Source organism: Epargyreus clarus, unplaced genomic scaffold, assembly GCF_041222505.1.
Source record: "Epargyreus clarus isolate Ecla_fem2 unplaced genomic scaffold, WU_Ecla_fem_2.2 ptg000027l, whole genome shotgun sequence".
Taxonomy (NCBI): Eukaryota; Metazoa; Arthropoda; class Insecta; order Lepidoptera; family Hesperiidae; genus Epargyreus; species Epargyreus clarus.
Genome location: NW_027332234.1, coordinates 3,025,619 through 3,049,702, shown reverse-complemented (window position 1 = coordinate 3,049,702; position 24,084 = coordinate 3,025,619). Strand labels below are relative to the sequence as shown.

Here is a 24,084-nt window from a genome sequence, read left to right as displayed (position 1 = left end):
ATTTTATGTGCCGCCATTTTTAAGTTTCGTAGTTGATATTATTCATTTTCGTGATCGTGATCGAACTCGAATTTTTTCTAGTTTTCATAGCGCGTTTTTTTTAATTGTGTGCAGTTATTAAGTTTTTGTTTTATGTTGAATTTTGTGAAAGTTTTTGTTTCTTGTTAATTTGTTAAGGTTTGCAATACCTGTAATCGAATTTTGACAATGACATTTCTTTGTTTACATTTTGGACACCTAATTATGAATCAGACTATAGAGTATGTTTATTCCTACATGTCCGGCATTTTCCCCCCGCACAATGGACACAGTTGAGCTAATACAAGCTAATGCGGTTCGGGGGCGGCAGAGGAGCTCGTTACGGCGTGAATGTTAAATATATTTAGAGTATGTTTATTCCTACATGTCCGGCATTTTCCCCCCGCACAATGGACACAGTTGAGCTAATACAAGCTAACGCGGTTCGGGGGCGGCAGAGGAGCTCGTTACGGCGTGAATGTTAAATATATTTAGAGTATGTTTATTCCTACATGTCCGGCATTTTCCCCCCGCACAATGGACACAGTTGAGCTAATACAAGCTAACGCGGTTCGGGGGCGGCAGAGGAGCTCGTTACGGCGTGAATGTTAAATATATTTAGAGTATGTTTATTCCTACATGTCCGGCATTTTCCCCCCGCACAATGGACACAGTTGAGCTAATACAAGCTAACGCGGTTCGGGGGCGGCAGAGGAGCTCGTTACGGCGTGAATGTTAAATATATTTAGAGTATGTTTATTCCTACATGTCCGGCATTTTCCCCCCGCACAATGGACACAGTTGAGCTAATACAAGCTAACGCGGTTCGGGGGCGGCAGAGGAGCTCGTTACGGCGTGAATGTTAAATATATTTAGAGTATGTTTATTCCTACATGTCCGGCATTTTCCCCCCGCACAATGGACACAGTTGAGCTAATACAAGCTAACGCGGTTCGGGGGCGGCAGAGGAGCTCGTTACGGCGTGAATGTTAAATATATTTAGAGTATGTTTATTCCTACATGTCCGGCATTTTCCCCCCGCACAATGGACACAGTTGAGCTAATACAAGCTAACGCGGTTCGGGGGCGGCAGAGGAGCTCGTTACGGCGTGAATGCCGCGCGCAGATTGCAGTTTACTCGCCTGATGGAATATATTAACGCTGCGATGTGATGTGACCCGCGTGTCACTCGGTACGCTAATATGAAGACTTTAGATTTACGTGTATCATTTGGATCCACAGAAAAGTTTACACGACTTGGACGGTCGATATCGAAATATCAGCCTTTGTTAGTGAATTATAATTAATAGAGAATTAATACGTATGATAAAGAAAATAATTATTCGTATATTTAGATGTATGTGATAATTATTCGTATAGTTAGTTGTAGTATGGTATGGCACATGTTTTTAATTGCCAAATCTCACTTTTTTTTGTTTCTATAAAGACTAATACTCCGTAAAATATTTAAGAGTCTGAGGTTATTGAACAGTTTGAAGAATCTGCATACTTAGGTTTGTGAACTACCGATGATATTTTTATGATCGAATCTTATTTTACCCTAGCTTAAATGAAATGGCATAATATGAAAAAAAAAAATTATTATTATAATTTTTTTGCTGTTATATCAACACCGACATAAGGGATTATTTACTTAGAAACATGTCAAATTGAGATTGTAAAATTTAAAAAAAAAAACTTTTTCAAAGTTGATTAAAAATAATAATAGGTATGTCATTCGTTCCCGAACCATAAACATTTGAACGATTAAATATTATCTACATCACATTTTATATTTCATATTAATTCCGAATATACCACATTTTCGAAGTCTTTTTCTCATGTACCGTGTCACACGAAGCGCACTCTACGAATCTCGCTAATTAAAACTGTGTTTGCTAAATCCAGCGCGTATTGTGTCGGCCTGAAAGCAGTCTTGCCATAGAGTAGCGTCGAGTTCAGTAATGTATGTCAAATAGCTGTTTAAAGTTGTTTGTATATGTTACTGGTTGGTGCCTATTCTGTACGGTTTAATTTATCTTGCCTCTTTCAATGATGTAACTTTGTTTGATTTTTGTGTGAGTTTGAAATTGCATACGAGCCACACGCTTTTTTTTAAATATTTATGCGACAGTCAGTCGCTATTACTTGAACACCTGTAATAGACCCTAAATAGGTCATGTGTTCTACCTAAGGTAATCCTTATATACGTTATTACTCAAAACTGTCTATTTGTATATCTCACCCTTACTAATACACCCTTGAAATCCGAACACAGCAGTGGTTGATACTTTGGCTGTTAGGGGTTACTTCTCATATAAGGCAAAATCATAAATTGTTTCACCATTTTAAAAGTGTAGTGAATATTTCTGGTAATCTTGAATACAGCTCTCCGAACATTTTAAGTGGAATCATAGAACTCAGTAATTCAGGTTTTCAAACCTTGACTTCGTTTCGCATTCTGTATTTTGTTAACTGCCTGAAGTTCGAACCGCATACAGCGTATTTTTCATACCTCACATAAAAATAAAGCATCAACATATACTTGGCCAAAGTGCTTTGTGGCACAGCGCGACTAGAGTCGTAATCACGGCAATTTTCCACCGAGGGCCCGCACAAAAAGAAATAATTAACCCATCGTCTCACTCCTCATACTTTACGGAATGCTACTTCTGACTTATAGTTATCGTCGACAACTGACTGTCCCACTGCTGGACACGGCTCTCAGAATGAGAAGGATTAGGCCATAGTCCACCGCGCTGGTCAAGTGCGTATTGGCAGACTTTACATGCCGTTAAGAACTTTTTGTTTAAAGATTTTCAGATATGCAGGTTTCCTCGCGATGTTTTCCTTCGCCATAAAAGCAAGTGATAATTAATTACTAATATGCACATAATTTTGAAAAATCAGAAGTGCGTGTCTGAGTTTCGAACCTGTCCGAGTTTCGAAAATCCTCCTTCGATCGAGATCTCGAGTTTCAACGGCTAGGCGTTATTTTAACTAAGTCTGAAGCCCTAAAGCATACACCATCATATTGCTGGAATGTGCATTACATGGTTTGGCGACCAACTAGTGTCGAACTAAGTAAAAAAAAGACCTCATTATTTTACTTAGTTCGACCGCTATTGCCTAAAAGCGGTCGTCGTCCAACTTACAAACTCCTTGCTTAATTTAATAAATCTATTCTTACTATCGTTTATCTTATTTACTAATTGCCTGCTTTTATTTTTTAAACTTATTTTATAGTAAGAGACTTTATAACTAAAATATGAGCGCTAGGTGGCGTGGTATGGTGGTATTTACAACATAAATTCAAGTGTTCTTATTAAACAAACAACGAACTTTTTATAACAATTTTTCATTCAAATAATTTCCCGAAATATCATTCAACATTTAGAATTATATCTCAAAAAACTTTCGAATCAGTGGAGTCCGTCAAAGAAGTTAAAATTATGAGTGTCAAAACAGGAGTTCCAATTTTAATTTCCTTTAAGGGATGATGTCGGAATTGTCAATGCGGCCGCCCCTGTAAATACAATAACTAATCACAATAAAAGGGTTGCGGCCGCCTCTCTATTAAAAACTCAGTAAGAATTCCATCAGAGGGTTTGGTAAAGCACGACGTACAGTGAAAGTGTTGATTATTTTTCGTTTTATTTTCTTTTTCTACGTTGGAGTGCATTTTTTTATCTTAGTCTCCTCAAAAGCTTCCACTATGATGTGACTACAGTCGTTCAAGTAGTATGGAATAAAACTAAAAAAATTAAAATACTTTTTGCAATGCATTGTACATCATATATATTTACATACATTCATATCATCGCAAATACATCATACATGCATATTTACAGTAAGCGTACAATTTTGATTAAGTATATTGAAATGATATTCGTTTCAATTAAATAATTTAATTGTTATTTCTTTTCAAATTAGTTTTACCTACTAATTTTTGCCATATTACAATGACGATTTCTTGTCGCGACTTTTTTATGAAGTTACATTATTTGTACAAATAAATGAAATTAAATAACAATAAAGTTTTAATAATAAATCAGTCGATCTTAGTGTGCGTTGCCCCTTACATCCGTTTTTCTTACAAGTTTTTCCTCCCGCTAATGGTCTGGGGCGGTTGGAGCCCGTCAATTCTTTGCGTTTCAACTCCTAAGAAAATTTTCTCCTTAAATAATTAACATAGTCTGTTCTATCAAGTTATTTTTTTGTTATTAAACAGTTTTATATTGAATTTATATGAAAATGAGGCGAATTGGGCAATATTTACCAACAATTTACAGTTGCAATTTTATTAAAAGAAATCATTAACCTTGGATAACAGCGTATTGCATATATCGAGTGAAGTACCATACACAGCGTTCAAGCATTACAAGGTTTTTAGCAAGATCATTTAGTTTTTCAAAATCTCCTTACATTTGTTATGCATATCATGGGGTGCAAAAAAAATTGGCACCCCATCTTTGGGCGTCACTAATCCCATCATGCATTGTCATCCAAACTAATATCAGCTCTATCGGATACCGGGAAGTAGTTCATATGTTACTAGCAAGATTTGACCCCCACGTTGACGATATGAACGTTTTCGGTGACGGTTCGGTGACGGTGGCGGTGGACAAACGGCCTGGCTACACGGTGGCGTCTTATGTTATCGCCCTAACACACGACACAACACTTGCTCTGTTATGAAAAAATAATTAAAACCATATTTAAACAATGTCACCCAAACTATAATGTTAGAACTGAGATAGATTAACTATATTTTATGAGTTTACACATAAAAATTGATACTGTTACGCGTAAGTATAATTGCCTACCAAGCTACATTCATTGTTTTATCTCTGAATATTTTGTGTTTTATTTAAATTTTTTAATTTTGATTCCTCTTTTTTTAAACTTGTACATTTTGTATAAGCTTATATATAGATATAGTCTGCGTATTTAATTTTAATGTAATTTTTATATGTAAATAAAGTATGAAGTATAATTACATAGAAATAAATAAACGAAACAATAGTAATTTACATGTTATATCTAGTATTGTAGAGGTCGCGTGTTGGGCGGTGGGCTAACTGCGAGGATATTTATCACTTGGGCGGTCCACCGGCCAGTGTAATGGCCGCTCTAAGTGCTCTAATGCTAATACACACTAATAGGTTCCTTTAAACGGCGCAGTATTTATCTGTTTTAGATTACTGTGCGTTTTATCTGTATGTTCAGTTGCCCATATTTATCGAATAGGATAAAATTGTTTAGTCGTCGACCCATTATTGTCTCTTTGTTAAGGATGGATCTACCTACACCCACAGAAGACTAAAGATATATGTATTCCACTTTTTTTTATTATATCACAGAAATACGAGTATATAGAAGCAGGGAGAGCCTAGTGGTTTGAAACACGGCCTCAACTGGGAGTCCGAGGTTCGAATCACATTTGATCTTGAAAGCAATGTGCATTTCGAATTTAATTTAAGACTTAAGATACCCGTTGTATTTGGTAGTTCTACATATGGAGAGTTCTTAAAAAAGTATGTGAGTGAATATAGAGTAGGACACATTTGTTTATATGCATAAAGGATTGCTCCAAAACACTAAAAGCGTGAATTAATTTTGAAAAGTGTCCAAAAACGAGCATAATCCTATTCAGAGTTGAAACCGCATAAAAACGACGTCGGGCGCGCCGTTTCGTTCCTTTACCTCGTAACGATAAGCATTAAGCTCCCGACGCTCGTAATAGAGGCAATAACACTCAGACGCGGAAGGAGTTGCCCCTATAATGCCCCGGGTAAACGAATATGCGAGGAAATTGCCGAAGGAGGCGAGCACAGATGTGATTGCGAGCGTCCGGATACTGGCAATCATCAATCTACGCCCCCGCCACCCGCCCGCCAGTAAATCACGCTCACAATGGTCGCAGGAAGTTCTTAAGAAGAAAAACTATAGGTCATATCCTTCCTGGGAGGCGGCCAATCGGAAGCCGGTACCCAGCGGCCCCCGCGCCCCTCGAAGGGTTATTCGTTTAGGGCGAGATTTTTCCACGTCTGCCCTGAGGCGTCGAGTCGTCCGTCATCCGAGGATTAGCAGCCCTCGGATGGGCTCGAATAGGCCATGATGCGCCGCTTTCGCTCTGCATTATTTATTCTTTGTCTGACACCGATCAGTCGGATCGATTACGTTTGCATCGATTTCCATTCGATAACTCGAATGAATGAATGAATGAACGAATGGGTAGCTACTACGACGAATGTCTTGATTTAAGAAATAAGTTTGTATCTATTTAATGATTAGAGACTTATAAAGACTAAACAGAAAAACGAGAAAAAAAGCTTTCGCCTTGTTTTTTTTAAATCCTAAGTGTCCAGAACTTATTCATAATTTCAAAACTAAAAACAAACTAAAGTATTTTTGATTTATTTAACATTGGCTCTGACTAAGAATCGATTTGGATGGAACCCGTTTGAATAGCTGTGCCACTAACGCCAAATTCATTAACATCGAACCACTACATTGTTTTTACAATACAGTTCCTAATGAAGTCTCGAAGTTATACTTCGGTAGGCACGGCATGAGAGGAAAAATACCTTTTTTTATTTTTGTTCACGAAGGGGAAACCTTCAAAATGTACCCGATGCCGTGAGAGCGAGACAAGGTTATGTAGGATTCTTACCGCACTAAAACTCCCCCGGTGGCCGTCCTCAACGCTGCGTAGAGGACTCCGGGATCTCCAAAGGAACGCAACCGGAGTCCTCTTAGCGCTGTGCCCCGTCGGGCTCCGCCCAGGTGAGCTTATCGCTCACCGCACCGTCTGGTGTGTACGACGGTACGTGACCACACATACCGCCGTCCTTCCCGGGGCCGTTGGCTGGGCGGTTCGAGATCCCACTCTTGCCACCCACGACCCCAGAAGCCCCCTTTTAGTCGCCTCTTACGACAGGCAGGGGATACCGTAGCCTGTCGTAGCTCTGTCGTAAGAAAAAGACCTAAAAAATATTTTTGTTACAGAAACGGTTACGCTGAAGCGTTACGTTCCGATAATAATATTTAATTATTATCGACTAATAGATGATATAAATAGAATAGGATATGTAATTCCTCTGTAAATAAAATGTCAGAATAAAAAATCGGTATTTTTACAAGCTGTTTTTAAAACTACGCAAAAGATTTTTTTTTTTTATATTTGAACCTGACGATAAAGCAGACGTGCTACCTGATGGAAAGTAGTTAACGTCGCCTATGGACATTTGCAACACCATAGGAGTCACCAATGCATCGCCGGCTTTGAAGGAGAGCTCTTTTTGCACCTTTTTTGAAGAGCCCCATGTCATAGCGCTCCGGGAATACCTCGGGAGGAAGCTCATTCCACATCTTACACGTCCGTGGCAAGAACGTCCGTGCAAACCGAACCGTGGAGGACCGCCAGGAGTCCAGCTGGTGTGGATGGAACTTCATCCTTCGGCGAGTGGCGCGATGGAGGAATGGTGACGTAGGCAAATAGTATAATATTGCTGGCTAGAATAATTCTGGCTTGCTTGCATATACACTTAATTACTATTTCTTTGACTTTGGGGTACTACATGAGTTGTATGACAGCTCGCAATCAAATGTAAAACACAAAGCAATCGCTCCCGTCATATATTTACAGTTCCCCGGGTTCGCGGCGTGAATTAGACCGCCGCGAGCGCGACTCGCTTGTTAGCTAGTTTTTGCACCCCTTTGTACTCTATTGCATCAATTTGCACCTGTGCAATATTTAGACGATTTTACTTTGGATTCGTTAGGGCCCCTGGAAGGTAATTCCCTGCGCGAGGTAGAGACAAAGTGCAACATTGATTTTTACAAGCTTCCGCTAATCCTTATAGTTTCGGATTTGGCCCTGAAGGCCCATTTGAAAAAATCACCCTGTATATTATGTAAGTGTGAAATCTTGTAACAGAATTTTGAATGAGTTAATCTTAACCGATTGAACCGAAATCTTGCATACATTTTTGGTTTAGATGAAAATGCAATATTAGGTTAATGATGTTCATTTGTGCTATTCGTCATTTTGAGTTGCACCAAATAAGCTCATAACACCCATTCTCTTACATAATGCTTCTGTTGAATTTAATTATAGTGGAAATGTATAATGTAAATGTAATATGATGTATAAATGTAAACACCAGGCTGTTTTATATACATTTTTAATGTCATAAAAATGGGTTAGAATTTTTTTTTATTTTTCTAATTGCTACATTATTCTATCCATTTATGATGATTCACTACTATGAAAGTGTTTGTCAGTGTCACTACACTGACCGAGAAATCACTTCAATTAGGTTATTTATTGACTAAAAGTGTGGGTTTTGAATCCAGGCGTAAGCACTGCAAGGTTACACGTTCGTAGCTCGTTTTTCCGCAGTGCATCTTTCCCCTTTGTGCTCAGTTACACCGTTTTACATGTGTGTTGAATATTTACACGCTTCGGCTTTTTGATTCATTTTCATTCAGTATTCGAGCCCTGCGTTTTTGATTTTGTAATGTTACAATTTTTAAGTAACGATTGTTGTTCCTTTGGACTGAGTAACTGAAAATATGGTTAGTAAGAAATGTAAAAGCCATACAAATGTAGTTGTACTATTTTTTAGGAAATATGTGTGTACGTGTCCACGCTCGCGTGTGTGTTAGTGAGTGAGTAAGTTAGAGTCTGAGTGAATTATTGAAGTTGGGAATGAGTGAGTTAGTGACTGATTCACTAGTCCTAAGCTTGCTTGTGTAAGTGTAAAGTGTGAATCGCCTACGCATTAACACAATAACATTATTTTCTAATGTTGATAAAAGTCCATAAAGATGTACAAATAACATCTTAATGATGTAAATCTTAATGTTGTAAGGTGCTGCTCATGTTAAATGTGCATTAAGAGCACAAAATCTCATTAAATTTTGGGCGTCGACTTCAAATTTAAAATAGCATGAAAGAAATATGGTGGGTACAAATAGGCAATAGGCGTAGCGGCGCCCGCGGGTGGAGGGCCGTCCGTTTGCAAATTCAAATAATAGTGTAATGAGTTGAGACGTGTGAGTGACTAAGCGGGCCAGTAATTGAGCGAGCGAGGGAATGAATGAAGGAGGGACTGAGCGAGGTGAGTGACGGAGTCAGTGTCTGTTTCAAATGTGAATTGCCTGTATATTGCCTGCGTATAAAACCAATAACATTTTTTTCTAATTTTATTAGTGTTGTAAAATGTCGTTATATTATTAAGACGTATATTGCATGGGTATCATCCGCGTAAAACTGTTAGTCCGCTCTGAATGTAGAAAAAAAACGCGTCGCCATAGCAAATTGTATGACTACACCTGCTCGGAACAACTTTAGAGCGGACTAGCAGTTTGGCGCGAACTATAATAGTGTATCGAGCTGCGACGTGTGACTGACTGAGCGGGTCAGTAATTGAGCGAGTGAGTGAATGAGTGAATAAGTGAAGGACTGAGCGAGTGAGTCAGTGAGTCAGTGAGTGAGTGTGTTTCCTTGGGTGAGTGTGAAATGTGAATTACCTTGATTATGCCTGCGTATAAACTCAATAACATTTTTTTTTCTAATTTAATAAAAAAAAACTTCATATAAATAAAAAAAGTAATATTGTATGGGTACATATAATCTCGAGTACAAAATCTCATTACAGCTCCAAATTTGAAATAGCATGAAAGAAATATGGTGGTTACAAATAGGCAATAGGCGTAGCGGCGCCCGCGGGTGGAGGGCCGTTCGTTTGCAAATTCAAATAATAGTGTAACGAGTTGCGGCGAGAGGGCGTGCCGATCGCATTTCACTCCAATTGTAGTGCTTTTTTATCTTTGATTAAATTGATCATTGAATTTTTTTACATCTAAATTATTGGTACCTTTGGTCTTGTGTATTTTGTGCAAGTTGCTTTTTATTAATGATACATGTATGTGTATGAAGTATTGAGTAGGTACAAAATAATTTTACTGATATTTGTATATTCTACTTTTATTATGTTGTTGTAGGTGTACAAAATATAGTTATTTCAATGAAATCTAAACGTATCTATGTAAAGTTAAAGGCTAATTTTGGAAAGAACATAAGATTCCATAGATATATAGTTTACGATTGATAGACGTTATTTACGAGCATGTGTAGACTTGATTACTGGGTTGAATAAAAAATTAAATTTAGTATAGTTGTAGGTACAATAGATATTATGTAGGTGGTAGAAGACCCCTCTGTGGTTCGACTGCGGCATCACCACCGCCACACCGATCTCTGCCTAATAACAGCAGTGTTAAACGTTGCTGTGTTTTGGTTTGAAGGGTGTGGTAAGAAAGACATACTTATCCGAGGCATTCCAGTTTTTTCAGTAGTACCTTCAGAGGTAGCGGCGTATGTGTGGGTGACCTCAGGTAGGAATCTAGTCTTATTTGGTGTTGATGACAGATGTCCATGGGTGTAGAGTTGCGCAAAATGTATCACTAAAGTGAAAAGAGTGATATATATCTTTTGAACTCAGTGATATATATCACTCTTTTAGCTCAATAGCTCACTTTAGCTCAGTAGCTCTGTAAAGATACGCGACATTTTATATCAGTATATCAGAGAATCAGATCAAAATGTTTTGACAACATTTTTGATTCCTATAATTAATACAAAACTGGCAAGAAATTATATATGAATTATCACAGCCAACGCTATTTGTATATCCCGGTTTCCATGTTCTTAGCAATAAAATATTTTAATTTAGTGTTTAATACGTAACCGTAACTGTTATATATCTCAATCAACGCATTTGACTCGAATCAGGCTCACTACTCACTCTCAGTCAGTCGCTCATTTGACTCATCGCTCACTCGCGAGCTAGTATAACACTGTTGAGTTGAAGAAGATCTTATATCCGGAATCGTTTGAATCTATGAACTAAACCATGTGATGCGGATATAAAGATATAATTCAAATCCGTCGGAGTTGAAGAGTGATTAGCTCTTTGGTGAAGATATATATCTTTTATATCACTCACTCGCGAGCTACACAATTCTACATGGGTGGCAGTAGCCACTTACCACTAGATGGACTGTATATTCGTCTGTTATTCTTATATTATAAAAAAAGATAAATATAATTTGGCAATTTGGATAGTATTTCTTTGTAGACACCTGCATCTATTAAATACATAGTGAGTTGTCGAATTGAAAGATTATACACTCCTAAACGTGCTTATTACAATTAATACGCTTGCAAACTACATACATTTAGTTAAACAAATTTTCTTCGCGTCAAACGTACAGGCATTGTATTTGTCCCCTCGCAGTAACTAATCTTGTCACTAATCCTAGTCCGATTACAAATTGCGGTCCCCAAATTCAAACACTCGATGCGTTTCGAGAATTTAAACGCGCGTATAATTTTCAAATTGGGTTCTAGGGTTGTCAACTGTATTTAACTAGTTGTACTTTCTTCCAAAAACAATTGTAGATTTATTGTTGATTACAAAATTGGTAAAACATGCAAAAAATATATAATACTATACTTTTGAAAAAGTAAAGTACGAGTAAATACATTATCGTCTTTTTTAGTGTTTTCATAAAACACTATATTTTTGTAACTTACAAGTTGGCACTGGGCCGTTGTTCTGGTACAAAAATATTATTTAATCTGGATTTTGGACAATAACGTGAAGTTCCATCGATACCAACTTAACTAGTGGCGGTCCTTCACGGTTCGATTTGCCACGTACGTGAAAAATATGGAATGAACTTCCTCCTTAGATATTCCCGGAATGCTATAAAGCTCTACAAAAATGATTCAAAAAGAACTCAACTCTAAAACTGGCGATAGATTGGCTACTCCACTGGTGTTGTATATATCCATAAGCGACGGTGACTATTTATCAGGTAGCCAGCCTGCCTTGTCGTTAGGTGTCACGAAGGTAACCTGTCTGGTTTAACATTGTCGATTAAAAAAAATAGTATAATTCAACCCTATCGAGTACGCGAGCGCCATATGCACCGCCGCCGGCGTAGCGCGGCGCCGGCACGTCTGCGTCGCGACGCGGTTAACAAGCGTGCGCGAATGTATTCAGTGTAAAGCGATTGTAAACATTTTTATTGGTTTCACGGACGAATGATGAGCTTTTGTCATGTTTTTGGATATAATAGTGTATTTGTAGAATGAAGATAGTGTAATCAATTGCCCGTACTAAAGATTCGAATTTAAATACTACGTTTACCTTACTACGTTTTGGTTGTTGAAATGTGTATTTTTTTTATTTATAAAAGAGTAGCAGACGAGCATGCAGTCCACCTGATCGTAAGTGGCTACTGCCGCCCATGGACATCTGTAATCAACCCCAGATAGGATTAGATATTCCTACCTGAGGTCGGCCACAGATGCGCCGCTACCCCTGAGGACTAAGCTGGAACGACTCGGAAAAGTCTGTCTCCCTTACCACACCCTTCAAACCGGAACACAGCAGCGCCTAACACTGCTGTTATTAGGTAGAAATAGGTGTGGCGGTGGTGCCGCCGGAGTCGAACCAAATGTGATAATTCGGTGGTTTAATCACTTTTCTTGTCTCGAATATGGATACGTTACGGTACGGTACTCATGACAGGAAAGTATGACACGTTAGCATACTACTTCTTGACGTTCGCTTGATGTAGTGGTTACTACAAATAGCGCCCTGATGGACATATTGTTTCGGGTTCAAATCTCGGTTTAGAGACATCGAATACATAAATTTTGATATTTGTTGTGGGTGTTTGTATACACATCTTTCGCGTACGTCTATAGTTCCTGTGATACTGGGAATGATATTAGGCTATGTGTGGGTATAGACAGTATCACATCTTTGCTATTTTGAACCTAGATATGACTACACAAATCAGGAACTCCCTTTGAAAAAAAAAATAGAACACAATCATGCAATCCAACGATGTCGCCGCAAACTGCATAAAAAGAAATGCGCTCAAACAATTTGCAATTAACCCTTGCGTTCTCATTTGCCCGCGAGGCCTCACTCAAAGCGGTGGGCAGGCAGGCCTTTCAGAATTGTTTGCGTTAATCAGATAGGGTGGTCGCAATATGCCCGGTGTTTGTGTTCGCACAAAAAGATGATTACCGCAACGTTGGCAGCAACTGTTGCTTTTGAACTGTACGCCGCGGGGTTCAATGCTGTAATGAGGATGGGGTTATGAATTTGTGCGTGTGTGTCGTGACACCTATTTGGTGTTCTGGTCAGTGATCTCGGATAAAATGTCTTTAATTTTGAAGGAGTAAACAAAATAAGATATTCAAATTGCCTTACGAAATATCCTCTCGTTCCGGATAAATATGGAATTGGTAGTCAATGTAAACGTATTTTTCATCTTAGAAATCAGTCAAAAACACGTTAAAGACAACAAATTTGGTAATATCAGCGATATTTCTAAGGAGGATCTACCACCACCGTTATCATAAGACCACGCCCTGTCGTGAAGTGTCCGACTATAGAGAAACTTACCAAAATGTAACAAAAAGTACCCTGGCAAAAATGTCCTTAAATATAATCAAAATCACCAGCCCAATGGAAGTAGTTGTTAAATGGCTATTTTTTTTTTGTTTTTAATAAAGTTATTTAAAACCCATAAAAAAAGAACATAATATAAAAGACAAAATCTTTTTATCAACATAATATTTCTAAACATCATTAATTTATTTGCACAAGGCGCCCACTTAATAAATAATATCTTATTTTACCCTTACTTAAAACCCAAGACGCGCTGCTCTCACACAAATTACATCCGAAAACGATTTGTTACTCAAGTTAAAACAGAAATGATACTTCCCGAAGGAGAATTACTGATCGATCGCCTATCAATGTCAATTGAGAATTTAAAAAGTAATCTCCAACAACATTAGGGGGTTTGGGATTAAAATGTAATTTATTTTTCGGATTCCTGTTATTTTTTACAACAAAGAAACAAAGAAATAACAAACGATTCAGACCACCTGATGGTAAGTGGGCTACAGGACAGCTACAATTAACCTATAACACATGAGATTAGATTCCTATATAAAGTTCTGAAAGGTGTGTCATCATCAACCCATTAATGTCCCACTGCTGTCTCTCTCAGAGTGAGCATGGTTCTCCTCTTAGAGTGAGAAGGATTAGGCCTCAGTCTGCCGCGCTGGCCAAGTGCGAATTGGTAGACTTCACGTACCTTTGAAATCTTTTTTTAAGATCTCTCAGGTGCTCAGGTTTCCACATGATGTTTTCTGTCACCGTTGAAGCAAGTGATAATTAATTTATAATAGGCACATAGTTTTGAAAAATCAGAGGTGCCTGGGATTTCAACCTCGGACTCTCCAACTCAATTGAAAGGCCGCTTTTCAACCACTGTGTGTGAAGTCTTCCAATTCGCACTTGGCCAGGGCGGTGGCTTAAGATGTTAAGTCCTTTCAATGAGAGCAGATCCCTACCCACTAGTGGAACAGTAATATGCTGTCAACGATATCGATATGTATATATGTATATGTAAAAATTATACATATAGATATATACAGTAGATACCTATATACAATTTTCGTCCATGTATTAAAACATAACGTAGGAAACGTATCACAGCCAAATAAAAGTAACTTATAATGGACCTAAGTAAATAAAAATCCTTACTTACATGGCCATATATTTTTCTCCACTTACGTTGGGTCTTCGTGAATTGTTTATGGGCTTAAAGGCTATTTACAAGGGTCAGGCCACCGATACTTTAGGAGGCTTTTATTACTGCCCATAATATGAAATGAAAGTAAGACCACTATTGTCATAATATCACTGATATAAAGGAACATGATCAAAGACAATAAAATATTGGCCAAGTTAAGTACAATACACTTAAATGTATATTTAAGTCTGCTTTAGTATTATTGACGTTATACGTCTTCGGCCGGGCAATGAGAGGAAAAAACGGTTTGGTGAAACGGTCTTTGTAACGGAAGCGATTACGCTGGAGCGTTACGTTACGATAAATCATATTCAAATCTCATAAAATTTAATCATGATAGATTTTTATAAATATACTGCTGTGACTTCATCACTAGATATGAGATGATACTATACGAATAAGTCAGAACACGATATTATTTGATTTAAATTTTTAGGTTAATTACGCAAATAAAGTGAGTATTATACGCTCTTATTAATATTATAGGTTTGAACGTATATTTGTGTATTTGAAGGTGGTAGAACCCTTTGTGGTTCGACTCCGGCGGCACCACCGCCACACCTATGTCTACCTAATAACAGCAGTGTTAGGCGCTGCTGTGTTCCGGTTTGAAGGGTGTGGTAAGGGAGACAGACTTTTCCGAGGCGTTCCAGCTTAGTCCTCAAGGGTAGCGGCGCATCTGTGGCCGACCTCAGGTAGGAATATCTAATCCTATCTGGGGTTGACCACAGATGTCCATGGGCGGCAGTAGCCACTAACCATCAGGTGGACTGCATGCTCGTCTGCTACTCTTATATTATAAAAAAAAAAAATAGTGGAAGAGCTACAAAGGGCCCGATGGTAAGTGGTAATTGCTGTCCATGGATATCTGCAACTGTAAATTAATTCGTTCTTAAGTCAGGTCAGTTGTGTTCCTTCTGTGTGGTTCGTATCTTATCCTTCAAATAGACAGAGCTGAAATAGGTGTGGCGGTGGTATATATGAAAGATTCCCCTAACTTTGTATGTAATCTCTTAATAATAAACACAATATATTCAAGAAAAACTAAGAGTAATTGTAACAAGGATTTTCGAATAATTCCCGATACTATTAACCCTAAGATCGGAAAGTCACTCTAGCGTTAGAAAAAAGTCGAATGTGTGTAACCGCGTCATTCATTGTCCTTACGGTGAGCTCAACGCCAATTTTTTTCTCATAAAACTTTGAAACAAGCTCCACTAGTTCCATATAGCTCGTAAACACAATATCGTGTAAGCGCGGGGTGTTTTCTATTTACGAGTAGGAACAAATAAGTATCGGGTGCGGCCCTGCCCGGGGCTCGGAACAATGAAAAATGACCGGCGGAAAATTGCGCGGATTCGAAGAGATCCGCGCGCGATACCGCTCGATCCCACTTGAAATGCTGGTGCGGATTCTTGGGCTTTTGCCGTTTTTTGTTTCTTTATTCTGATTGAATTTGATTTCGTAATCATTTAAGACAAAGTACCTCTATACCTATGTAGAATTGGATTTGTATGCGTTATGGTTTCCTTGAAGGGTTTAATTGAGTGTGATGAGAAGCTTTTTTCTAAGTTCTTTCCGGTTAGAAAGTTCTGTCATTTTTTAACAAAGGTATTTTTTTAAATCTAGAATCATTTTCTTTTTCAATTGTTCGACTATTATTCTGATTTTTTACTTGACGAAAAATTTTCCGTCCTTTGTATGTCGGGTAGGTAAATGTTGTCCTATTCTTGCGGCTTTCTCTATTCATTAATTTAAAAATCTTTTTTGTTGTCTTCGTAGAGGTCCAAGATCTTTTAAGGTCCCATATGGTGTATAGGTTACCATCCGACATATTCCTATCTGATACATTGTTTTCGTTAAGGAGGACTAATCGTTAAGTATCTATATGTCATCACTTCAAACAGAACTCGTATTTTCCTCGAAGATGGTTATTGGTATACAATGGGTACAGTAATCACGTAAAATCCGTGTGACCTTTAAAGCTCTTTATTCTAAGTAATTGTAAGTGGACCAACGTGGTTGCCAAGTGAATATATAAATATATATTCTGTATGAAGTTGGTTGTAATGGTCCATGGTCCATTTCACTGTTATGAAAAAAGCCTTTTCAAGTGTGAATCTTTCATTAACGCCAGTTCCTCGCCTAAGTAAAGCAATGGAATCCCTCACGAACCAGTCAAAATGGAAATGACTCAACATGGGATCCAGTATCAAGAAAACAGCTTAAAGGTGTCGCAGTCGGCACGCCGGCGCCCGAGGCGGCCCTGTCTCGTCGCGCACTCTATTTTCCTATTTGCGCGGCAGATTGGCTCTGATTGTATTGTTTGCGGCGGGGCGGGGCATCACCCCCCTTTCACCCCCTCCCCCCGGCACCCCCATGCACTCGCGCGGAAAAATGTTGTCTACGCGAAGTATCTATGTTTGCGATAAATATTTGAGAACAGAATGAATGTTTAAACTTATTTTCGTGTGCGGTCAGGGTGCTTGGTATACCATATTGGAGGATATTGAGGGTATGATTGTTTCAAGTAAACTGCTTCTTCTCTCTTGGATCTAATGTGATAATCATCGAATGTAGCAACACATCAGGGATTGACTTCATGGTCTTACCTGCGAAAATGATTATGATAAGCCCACAGACAGACTTGAAGGTGGTAGAACCCTTTGTGGTTCGACTCCGGCGACACCACCGCCACACCTATTTCTACCTAATAACAGCAGGGTTAAGCGCTGCTGTGTTCCGGTTTGAAGGGTGTGGTAATGGAGACAGACTTTTCCGAGGCGTTCCAGCTTAGTCCTCAGGGGTAGCAGCGCAACTGTGGCCGACCTCAGGTAGGAATATCTAATCCTATCTGGGGTTGATTACAGATGTCCATGGGCGGCAGTAGCCACTTATCATCAGGTGGACTGCATGCTCGTCTGCTACTCTTATATTATAAAAAAAAGACAGACCTTTATGTCTGAACTCGTCTACAACCACTCTTGTATAATATATGGTATTTTAAAGTATTAGGTATATGTGGCTATAAAAGCATATTTGACGACCCGGGTGGCAGAGCGGCCACCATACCGGTCTGACGCGCAAAGGGTCCCGGGTTCGATCCCCGGCCAGACAGATATCTAAATGATGAATTTAGATTTCTGTTTCTGGGTCTGGGTGTTTGTGTATTTGTTTATGTGTGTTTCCATGGCACCCACGACACAGGGAATCCTAGTGTGGGGCTGTGAGTGTAGAAAGCGTTTATTATTATTATTATATTTATCATTATTAGGTAATCATGATTGGAGTATCATCGGATTTGTCACAGAAAAATATCTAAAACAACCAATAAATCCACATTATATTACTTTCATCCCACACCATCCCCTCTGAACATTATTAACCTATCAAGTTGCGGGCAAATCATCACGTGATTGACAATAAGCCCGATATAGCCAATATCGGCTCGTAACGTACCGTCGTGTACCGATAACTTTTATGAGTGCGAAATTGTGTTTATGCCCGTATGTGTCGCGATTTACCGCCGGAGCGCGCGGGAGACGCGTAATCGGAAATATTGCGCCTGAACGAAGTTACGGCCTGGGCCAAGTTGTAAGCGACGGAGTAGCGGTAGCGGTGTTGCTAACGGATATTTTGTAACTACCGTAGGTCTCTACATACTAAATGTATCGAACAGTAAGTATATGCTGGTTTTCATAAAAATACAGATCTATACCCTTACCAGGAGTTTTTACGTTTCGACAAATATGACTGTTTTGGTATTTGTTTACGTATTGGCCCATATGATTTCCTATTTCTGACATGATCTGCTAGGGGCGCTGATTGGAAATTGTATGGGCAAATACGTAAAGAAACACCAAAATAGTCATATTTGTCGAAATGTAAAAACTCCTGGTAAGGGTACTGTATATTCTGAAACGTAGCACGGTATTTTAAGCTAGTTGTAGTGACAATATTGTGAACACAAATCACGTTGGGGTCGCAGTAAAACAAAACGATTGCGAAAATATTGTAACACAATGTAGTAGGCAGATAAACATGTCGTATGTTTAGTACTGTTTTCTTTCGAAAACAACATATTCTTAACAAAGGCGATTTTTAATCTCTAAAAGTCATCGTGATAATCGGGGCAAAAGACAGGAATTATTCATTCTTAGTTTCGCACGAGGATTTTTTTTGATTTGCCATTAACTCTCGATTCACAATCAGATTAATTCACAATTTGTTTTATAAATTAATGTTTATAGTTGTGATTTGAAAAATGGTGATACTTTAAAAAACGTAATCGCTTATCGCTTGTACCGCCTCTCCGCCGCCGGTCCAACGTTATTGCGACTTCGGTCTCAGTAACAAACTAGTAATTGGTTTGCTATTGTCTGCTGTTTGTTCTATTGATACTGTTTGCCTATCAATTCATTCGTATTCGTTATTATTGTTACTGACGTAATGACAAGTCGTTAATGGGGGTGGATGGTTTTAGTAAGGATTACTTGTTTCGTTTTAAGAGGTTTCTTTATTTGTCTGTGTTGTAATGAGTAATTATTTGTTTAAATAGTAACCTTTTGCACTTTTCACGCGTTAAACTGTCGGTTGCTATTTTTTTTTATAATATAAGAGTAGCAGACGAGCATGCAGTCCACCTGATGGTAAGTGGCTACTGCCGCCCATGGACATCTGTAATCAACCCCAGATAGGATTAGATATTCCTACCTGAGGTTGGCCACACATGCGCCGCTACCACTGAGGACTAGCTGGAACGCCTCGGAAAAGTCTGTCTCCCTTACCACACCCTTCAAACCGGAACACAGCAGCGCCTAACACAGCTGTTATTAGGTAGAAATAGGTGTGGCGGTGGAGCCGCCGGACTCGAACCTCAAAGGGTTTCCACCACCACCTTCAAACTACTTGTTTCGTTTTAGGAGGTTTTTTTATTTGTCTGTGTTGTAATGACTAATTGTTTGTTTAAACTTTTAGTAACCTTTTGTACTTTTCACGCGTTAAGCTGTCGGTTGCTATTATAAGATAGCAATCGTTACATTCAGTTGAAGGCCTGCTGGGCGGTTTGAAAAAATGCTCTTGTTGGAGCCAGAATGGAGTATGCTTCAGGGCTACATTAAGTTGTCAGGCGTAACCCGCGGTCAGCAGTGAGCTAAAAAAATAATTGCCAACTGTAGCCCTTTACAGCTTGTCATTTCTTTTCATCTAATTTAAATAACAACTGTGTAGGAAATCCACCTAATTCTTTGGTTACTTCACCTAATAGACATTTGTATGTATTTAGTGCGAGATAAGATAAGATAAAATACTCTTTATTGCACACTTACAGTTGAAATTTTACAATACACAATATACATAACAGGTGAAACAGTATGCAATAGGCGGTCTTATCGCTAAGTAGCGATCTCTTCCAGACAACCTATGCATGAAAGAGAAAAGAGAGACGAGCGAAGAAAGAAGGATAGTGTGCGTGAAGTTAGAGAAGAGTGCGAGTTATAAAATATAATTTTTTCATAACCATATTAACATACATATCCATAATCCTCAAAACTATGTTAACCCATCATCTGAAAGCACGTAAACAAAGGTGTTCAGGGCGGTTATTTTTTTAACGGAGCAAGAAGAGTAACGTGTCGAGTGGTCGCACTCGTGTCGCACCGCGCGATAACGACACGCCGCCGCGACCGCTAACGACCGCGCCTCCTTAGCGCCGCGGTAACCTCCTAACTAGTCGCTTAGGGATCGCTCATAGCGTAGCGGACGTATGGTGTTGAGTTTTTAAGATATTTTTTTATAGAATTCCCACTTTTCACATTTTCATTTCAGGATTGAAATCTCAATTTTTCGATGTTATGACATTATAAGACACATCATTTAAAGTTAAAGAAAAAATGCAAGAAAATCAACCTGCATCTTATTTTTTTTGCGTAATCTACGGAAAAAAACCTTACCGGACCGCGCCTCCTTAGTGCCGCGGTAACCTCCTAACTAGTCGCTTAGGGCTTAGCCATAGTGTAGCGTAATGGGCGTCTTGTGTTGAGTTATCGCGCAAATTAATCGATGCTACAGTTGTTAATCTAAAAATCTAAATCAACACGCATAACAGTATTCTTTTTATACAAAGTCATGAATTAAGAGTGTAAAATGAACTTCTCTAAACGTAAAAGATTACTGTACAATTTTTGTTATTGTGATCTGATATGGTAAGATTTCTTACTACTATTTACAAGTAGATAAGTATACAAATAAAATTCAAAGTTGTACGTAAGCAGTGCTTTCCGCTCCGCTGTACTAAGCATAGAGCCTAAACTCTCCTAATTGGCGATGCGCCGCCGCGGGCGGGACCTACGCCGCAAATGATATGTTTTTTAATTGCGCGCGAGAAACACGTTTGCGCACCCAACATTAGTTACGAGCATTTTCAAATTACAGACCAAAAGTGTTTATACTTATGTGGCTAATGAAACTGTATTGTTATTGTGTGAATTTATGTTTAGGGGTGGTAGAATATTTCAGCGGTTGGACTGCGGAGATACCACCGCAATATTTATTTCTTCTTAATAATGGCAGTGTTAAGCGCAACTGTTTTCTGGTTTAATTAGTGAGGCTGTCGCTTATAGACTACTAATTGAGTGAAAATCTAAATTAGTATTATAAGTTAGTTAGATATAGAATGTAACTGGAGCCGTAGTAAAGTAGGACATCAGGGTCTGAAACTATTGTCCGTGGATGGCCACTTCCAGCATTGCATACTTGCCTTTCTTTACTTCTATTTCATAAAAAATGTAGTCATCAAAACCCTAAAACTATTTTTTTTGTTCTAGGTTCACAAGGACTTCTTTGGGCGGATAGTACCAATCGCACAGATGCAAAAACAAGGTAACATAGTTTTTTTTTTTTATAAAAATAATCTTTTTCGAATATCAGAACGTTTGTGCTGAATTATATTTCTTTGTTAAAAGATTAAATCAAAAAACGAACAAGCAGTTCATCTCTGGGTAAGGTCTATTGTCTATGACGTAAAGTTTATTTGGGACTCTAATTAAAAAAATATCAAGACATCTATGACAAGAAAGTCCATTATGTATATTCTATAACATATATTCATCTCAATTAAAACAGTCGAAGCGATTACACAGTAAAACAAACACTCGCCCCCACCACCACACATTTGAAAACGAGCGCTCATCCCCTTTATTATCACATAACGTTAATCATACGTCGAGTTACTCGCCCGCCTATTATTTTCAATTACCCCGCCAGGAAGGGTTGTTAATATTCATTCGCCGTCACCCGCCCGGGAATCGAACACCTGATCCACGGTAATCGCCGTACTTAACCGATTGTCTACCGTTCTCATATTAATCCAGATAATTTAGTCGTGAATGGAAATTGTAATAGATGTTTGATTTCGTGGATGGTAAGTGAGATCGGGTTATGTTTAGCTAGTTATATTCGCGACGAGATTCTTATAAAATGTTTTCTAATTTTAATATTTTTGTTTTATTGTTGGGACATTCTGTGTCACTTGTGTTATTAAAAATAGTTGGTATGATTTCAGTATTAAATTAATATTTTAGATGTTTTAATTTTTCATATGAATAATGCCCTAATATTACGAGAATACAATTATCTGTTTTAGTTAAAGTTTACTCCGATGCAACATTTAAAACTATACATAAACTAAATAAGTTATTATAAAATTGAATTTTAATATAATATAGGAAAATAATACTTATAAGTCAAAATACCTGCTTTTGACAGAGAAAACAGAACGCAGAATGATTTCTATGATTAATATGAAAGCAATTTTAAGGAATAACAGCTATTTTAATTTTCGTAATTATCTTATTTCCTAATGTTTCTGACCTTTACCAGTCTCAGAATTCAAGGTATTATCTCAACGCGATTTATAAATAGCATTGAATGAGACTTAACGCTAGTCACGTAGCTCCTCAACGAGACACCGGCGCGTCTACGGGTCTACGGCCAGTTGTCGTAGCTGCGCTACGGTTACAGAATGTGATTGATATGAAAATTATTTTATATGTAACATGATTTTGTGATTGCGATGATTGATTGTATTTTGAATATTATGTATGAAAATGTTCTTATATAAGGTAGAGCTAAGAAATTCATAGATTGTAGTACCAATCTCTACGACATCCAAGGACAAGTATTAAACTCGGCTTTAGATCTACAATAATTCCAGTTGTCAGTTAATTACACGTTTAGATCAGATCTCAAATGTAAGTACATTCATGTGAAACTCGCGTAGAGCGGTTAATCCCGAGTCTCAAACAATGGCGGGCAAGTTGTAATGAGCCGCTGTATAAACTAATTGTACGGGCGGTGCGTCGGAATTGACTCGGTTGTTTGATTTAACATTAATATTCCATTTATTTTAATTTGCCGTCTGAGAATAGATTACTCTTGTGTTGTTTAAGACTTGGTACTAAGCTTAAGCTTTGGTGCTTTAGAACTATCTAACCTTTATTACTAATCGATTTGACAAACTTTTACCTCCCAAAGATCGAATGGTACTGTGAAGTAAAATTTAAATAGATTGAGTATTAATTAACTGGTTTCCGGTAACCGATTTCCGTATCGAAAAAATTTGTCAAATGTCTATCTTTCATAGGTAAAACGTAGGATAGATAGAATGTTAGTAGGCTCATGAAAAATTGCCAACCGATACGCAGCTCGATCAGCTTCGTATCCTATGGCTTAAATGCACTAGGTGTAACTTACTACCCAATTAACTACTGAATTCCACGTTGATGTTGACTTAAAACTATCTACTCCATTTAAGTTATAAGTGACATTTGTGCCTTGTGGTAGTCATTTACGAATCCAATGGTCTAGCGATCGTTATACTAATCTACAAATCTAAGAATTCTTAATTCGATTCCCGACCAATTAAACATCTAAATTCTATTTTATGTCTTTATGTGTGGCCATGGAAAGATGTATGCATCTGTGTAGAAAGCGTCAAGCGTGATCTCTCTATCTCTATTATCATGAGTATCTCAAACAAAACTCAAAATCCTAATCACGAAATCATTATTTTAATAACCACCCACTAGAACAATTAATTAAAACTAACGAACAAAACCAATACAATTTCAATTTTCAACAAGTTCCAAAATTATCAATTTACTTAATGATACCGGCCGTAATTTACTTTAGCCAATAGCGATACGGCGAAACAATGAAATCGAGCGGTAAATTAAACCAGAGGGAATATTAACAGAATTTGAGGAATCAAGTAATCAGGCGGGTTATTACAGTGGGAGCGCTGTGAGCAAATCAAACAACGGAGTCGATTTGAACGCAACGCTCCGAACAATTTGTGCTGTTAACATT

General features: G+C 38.1%; 1 protein-coding gene across 2 annotated transcripts in view; it reads left to right on the top strand.

The window, feature by feature from the left end:
* The window catches only part of cutlet (chromosome transmission fidelity protein 18 homolog), a 41,191-nt gene that overhangs the window by 11,097 nt on the left and 6,010 nt on the right, over positions 1-24,084 (top strand). For both annotated transcript variants that reach the window (XM_073088638.1, XM_073088639.1), the window contains exon 15: positions 21,543-21,597. In XM_073088638.1, coding sequence (XP_072944739.1) covers positions 21,543-21,597 — 55 coding nt within the window. The remainder of the gene's footprint in view (positions 1-21,542; positions 21,598-24,084) is intronic.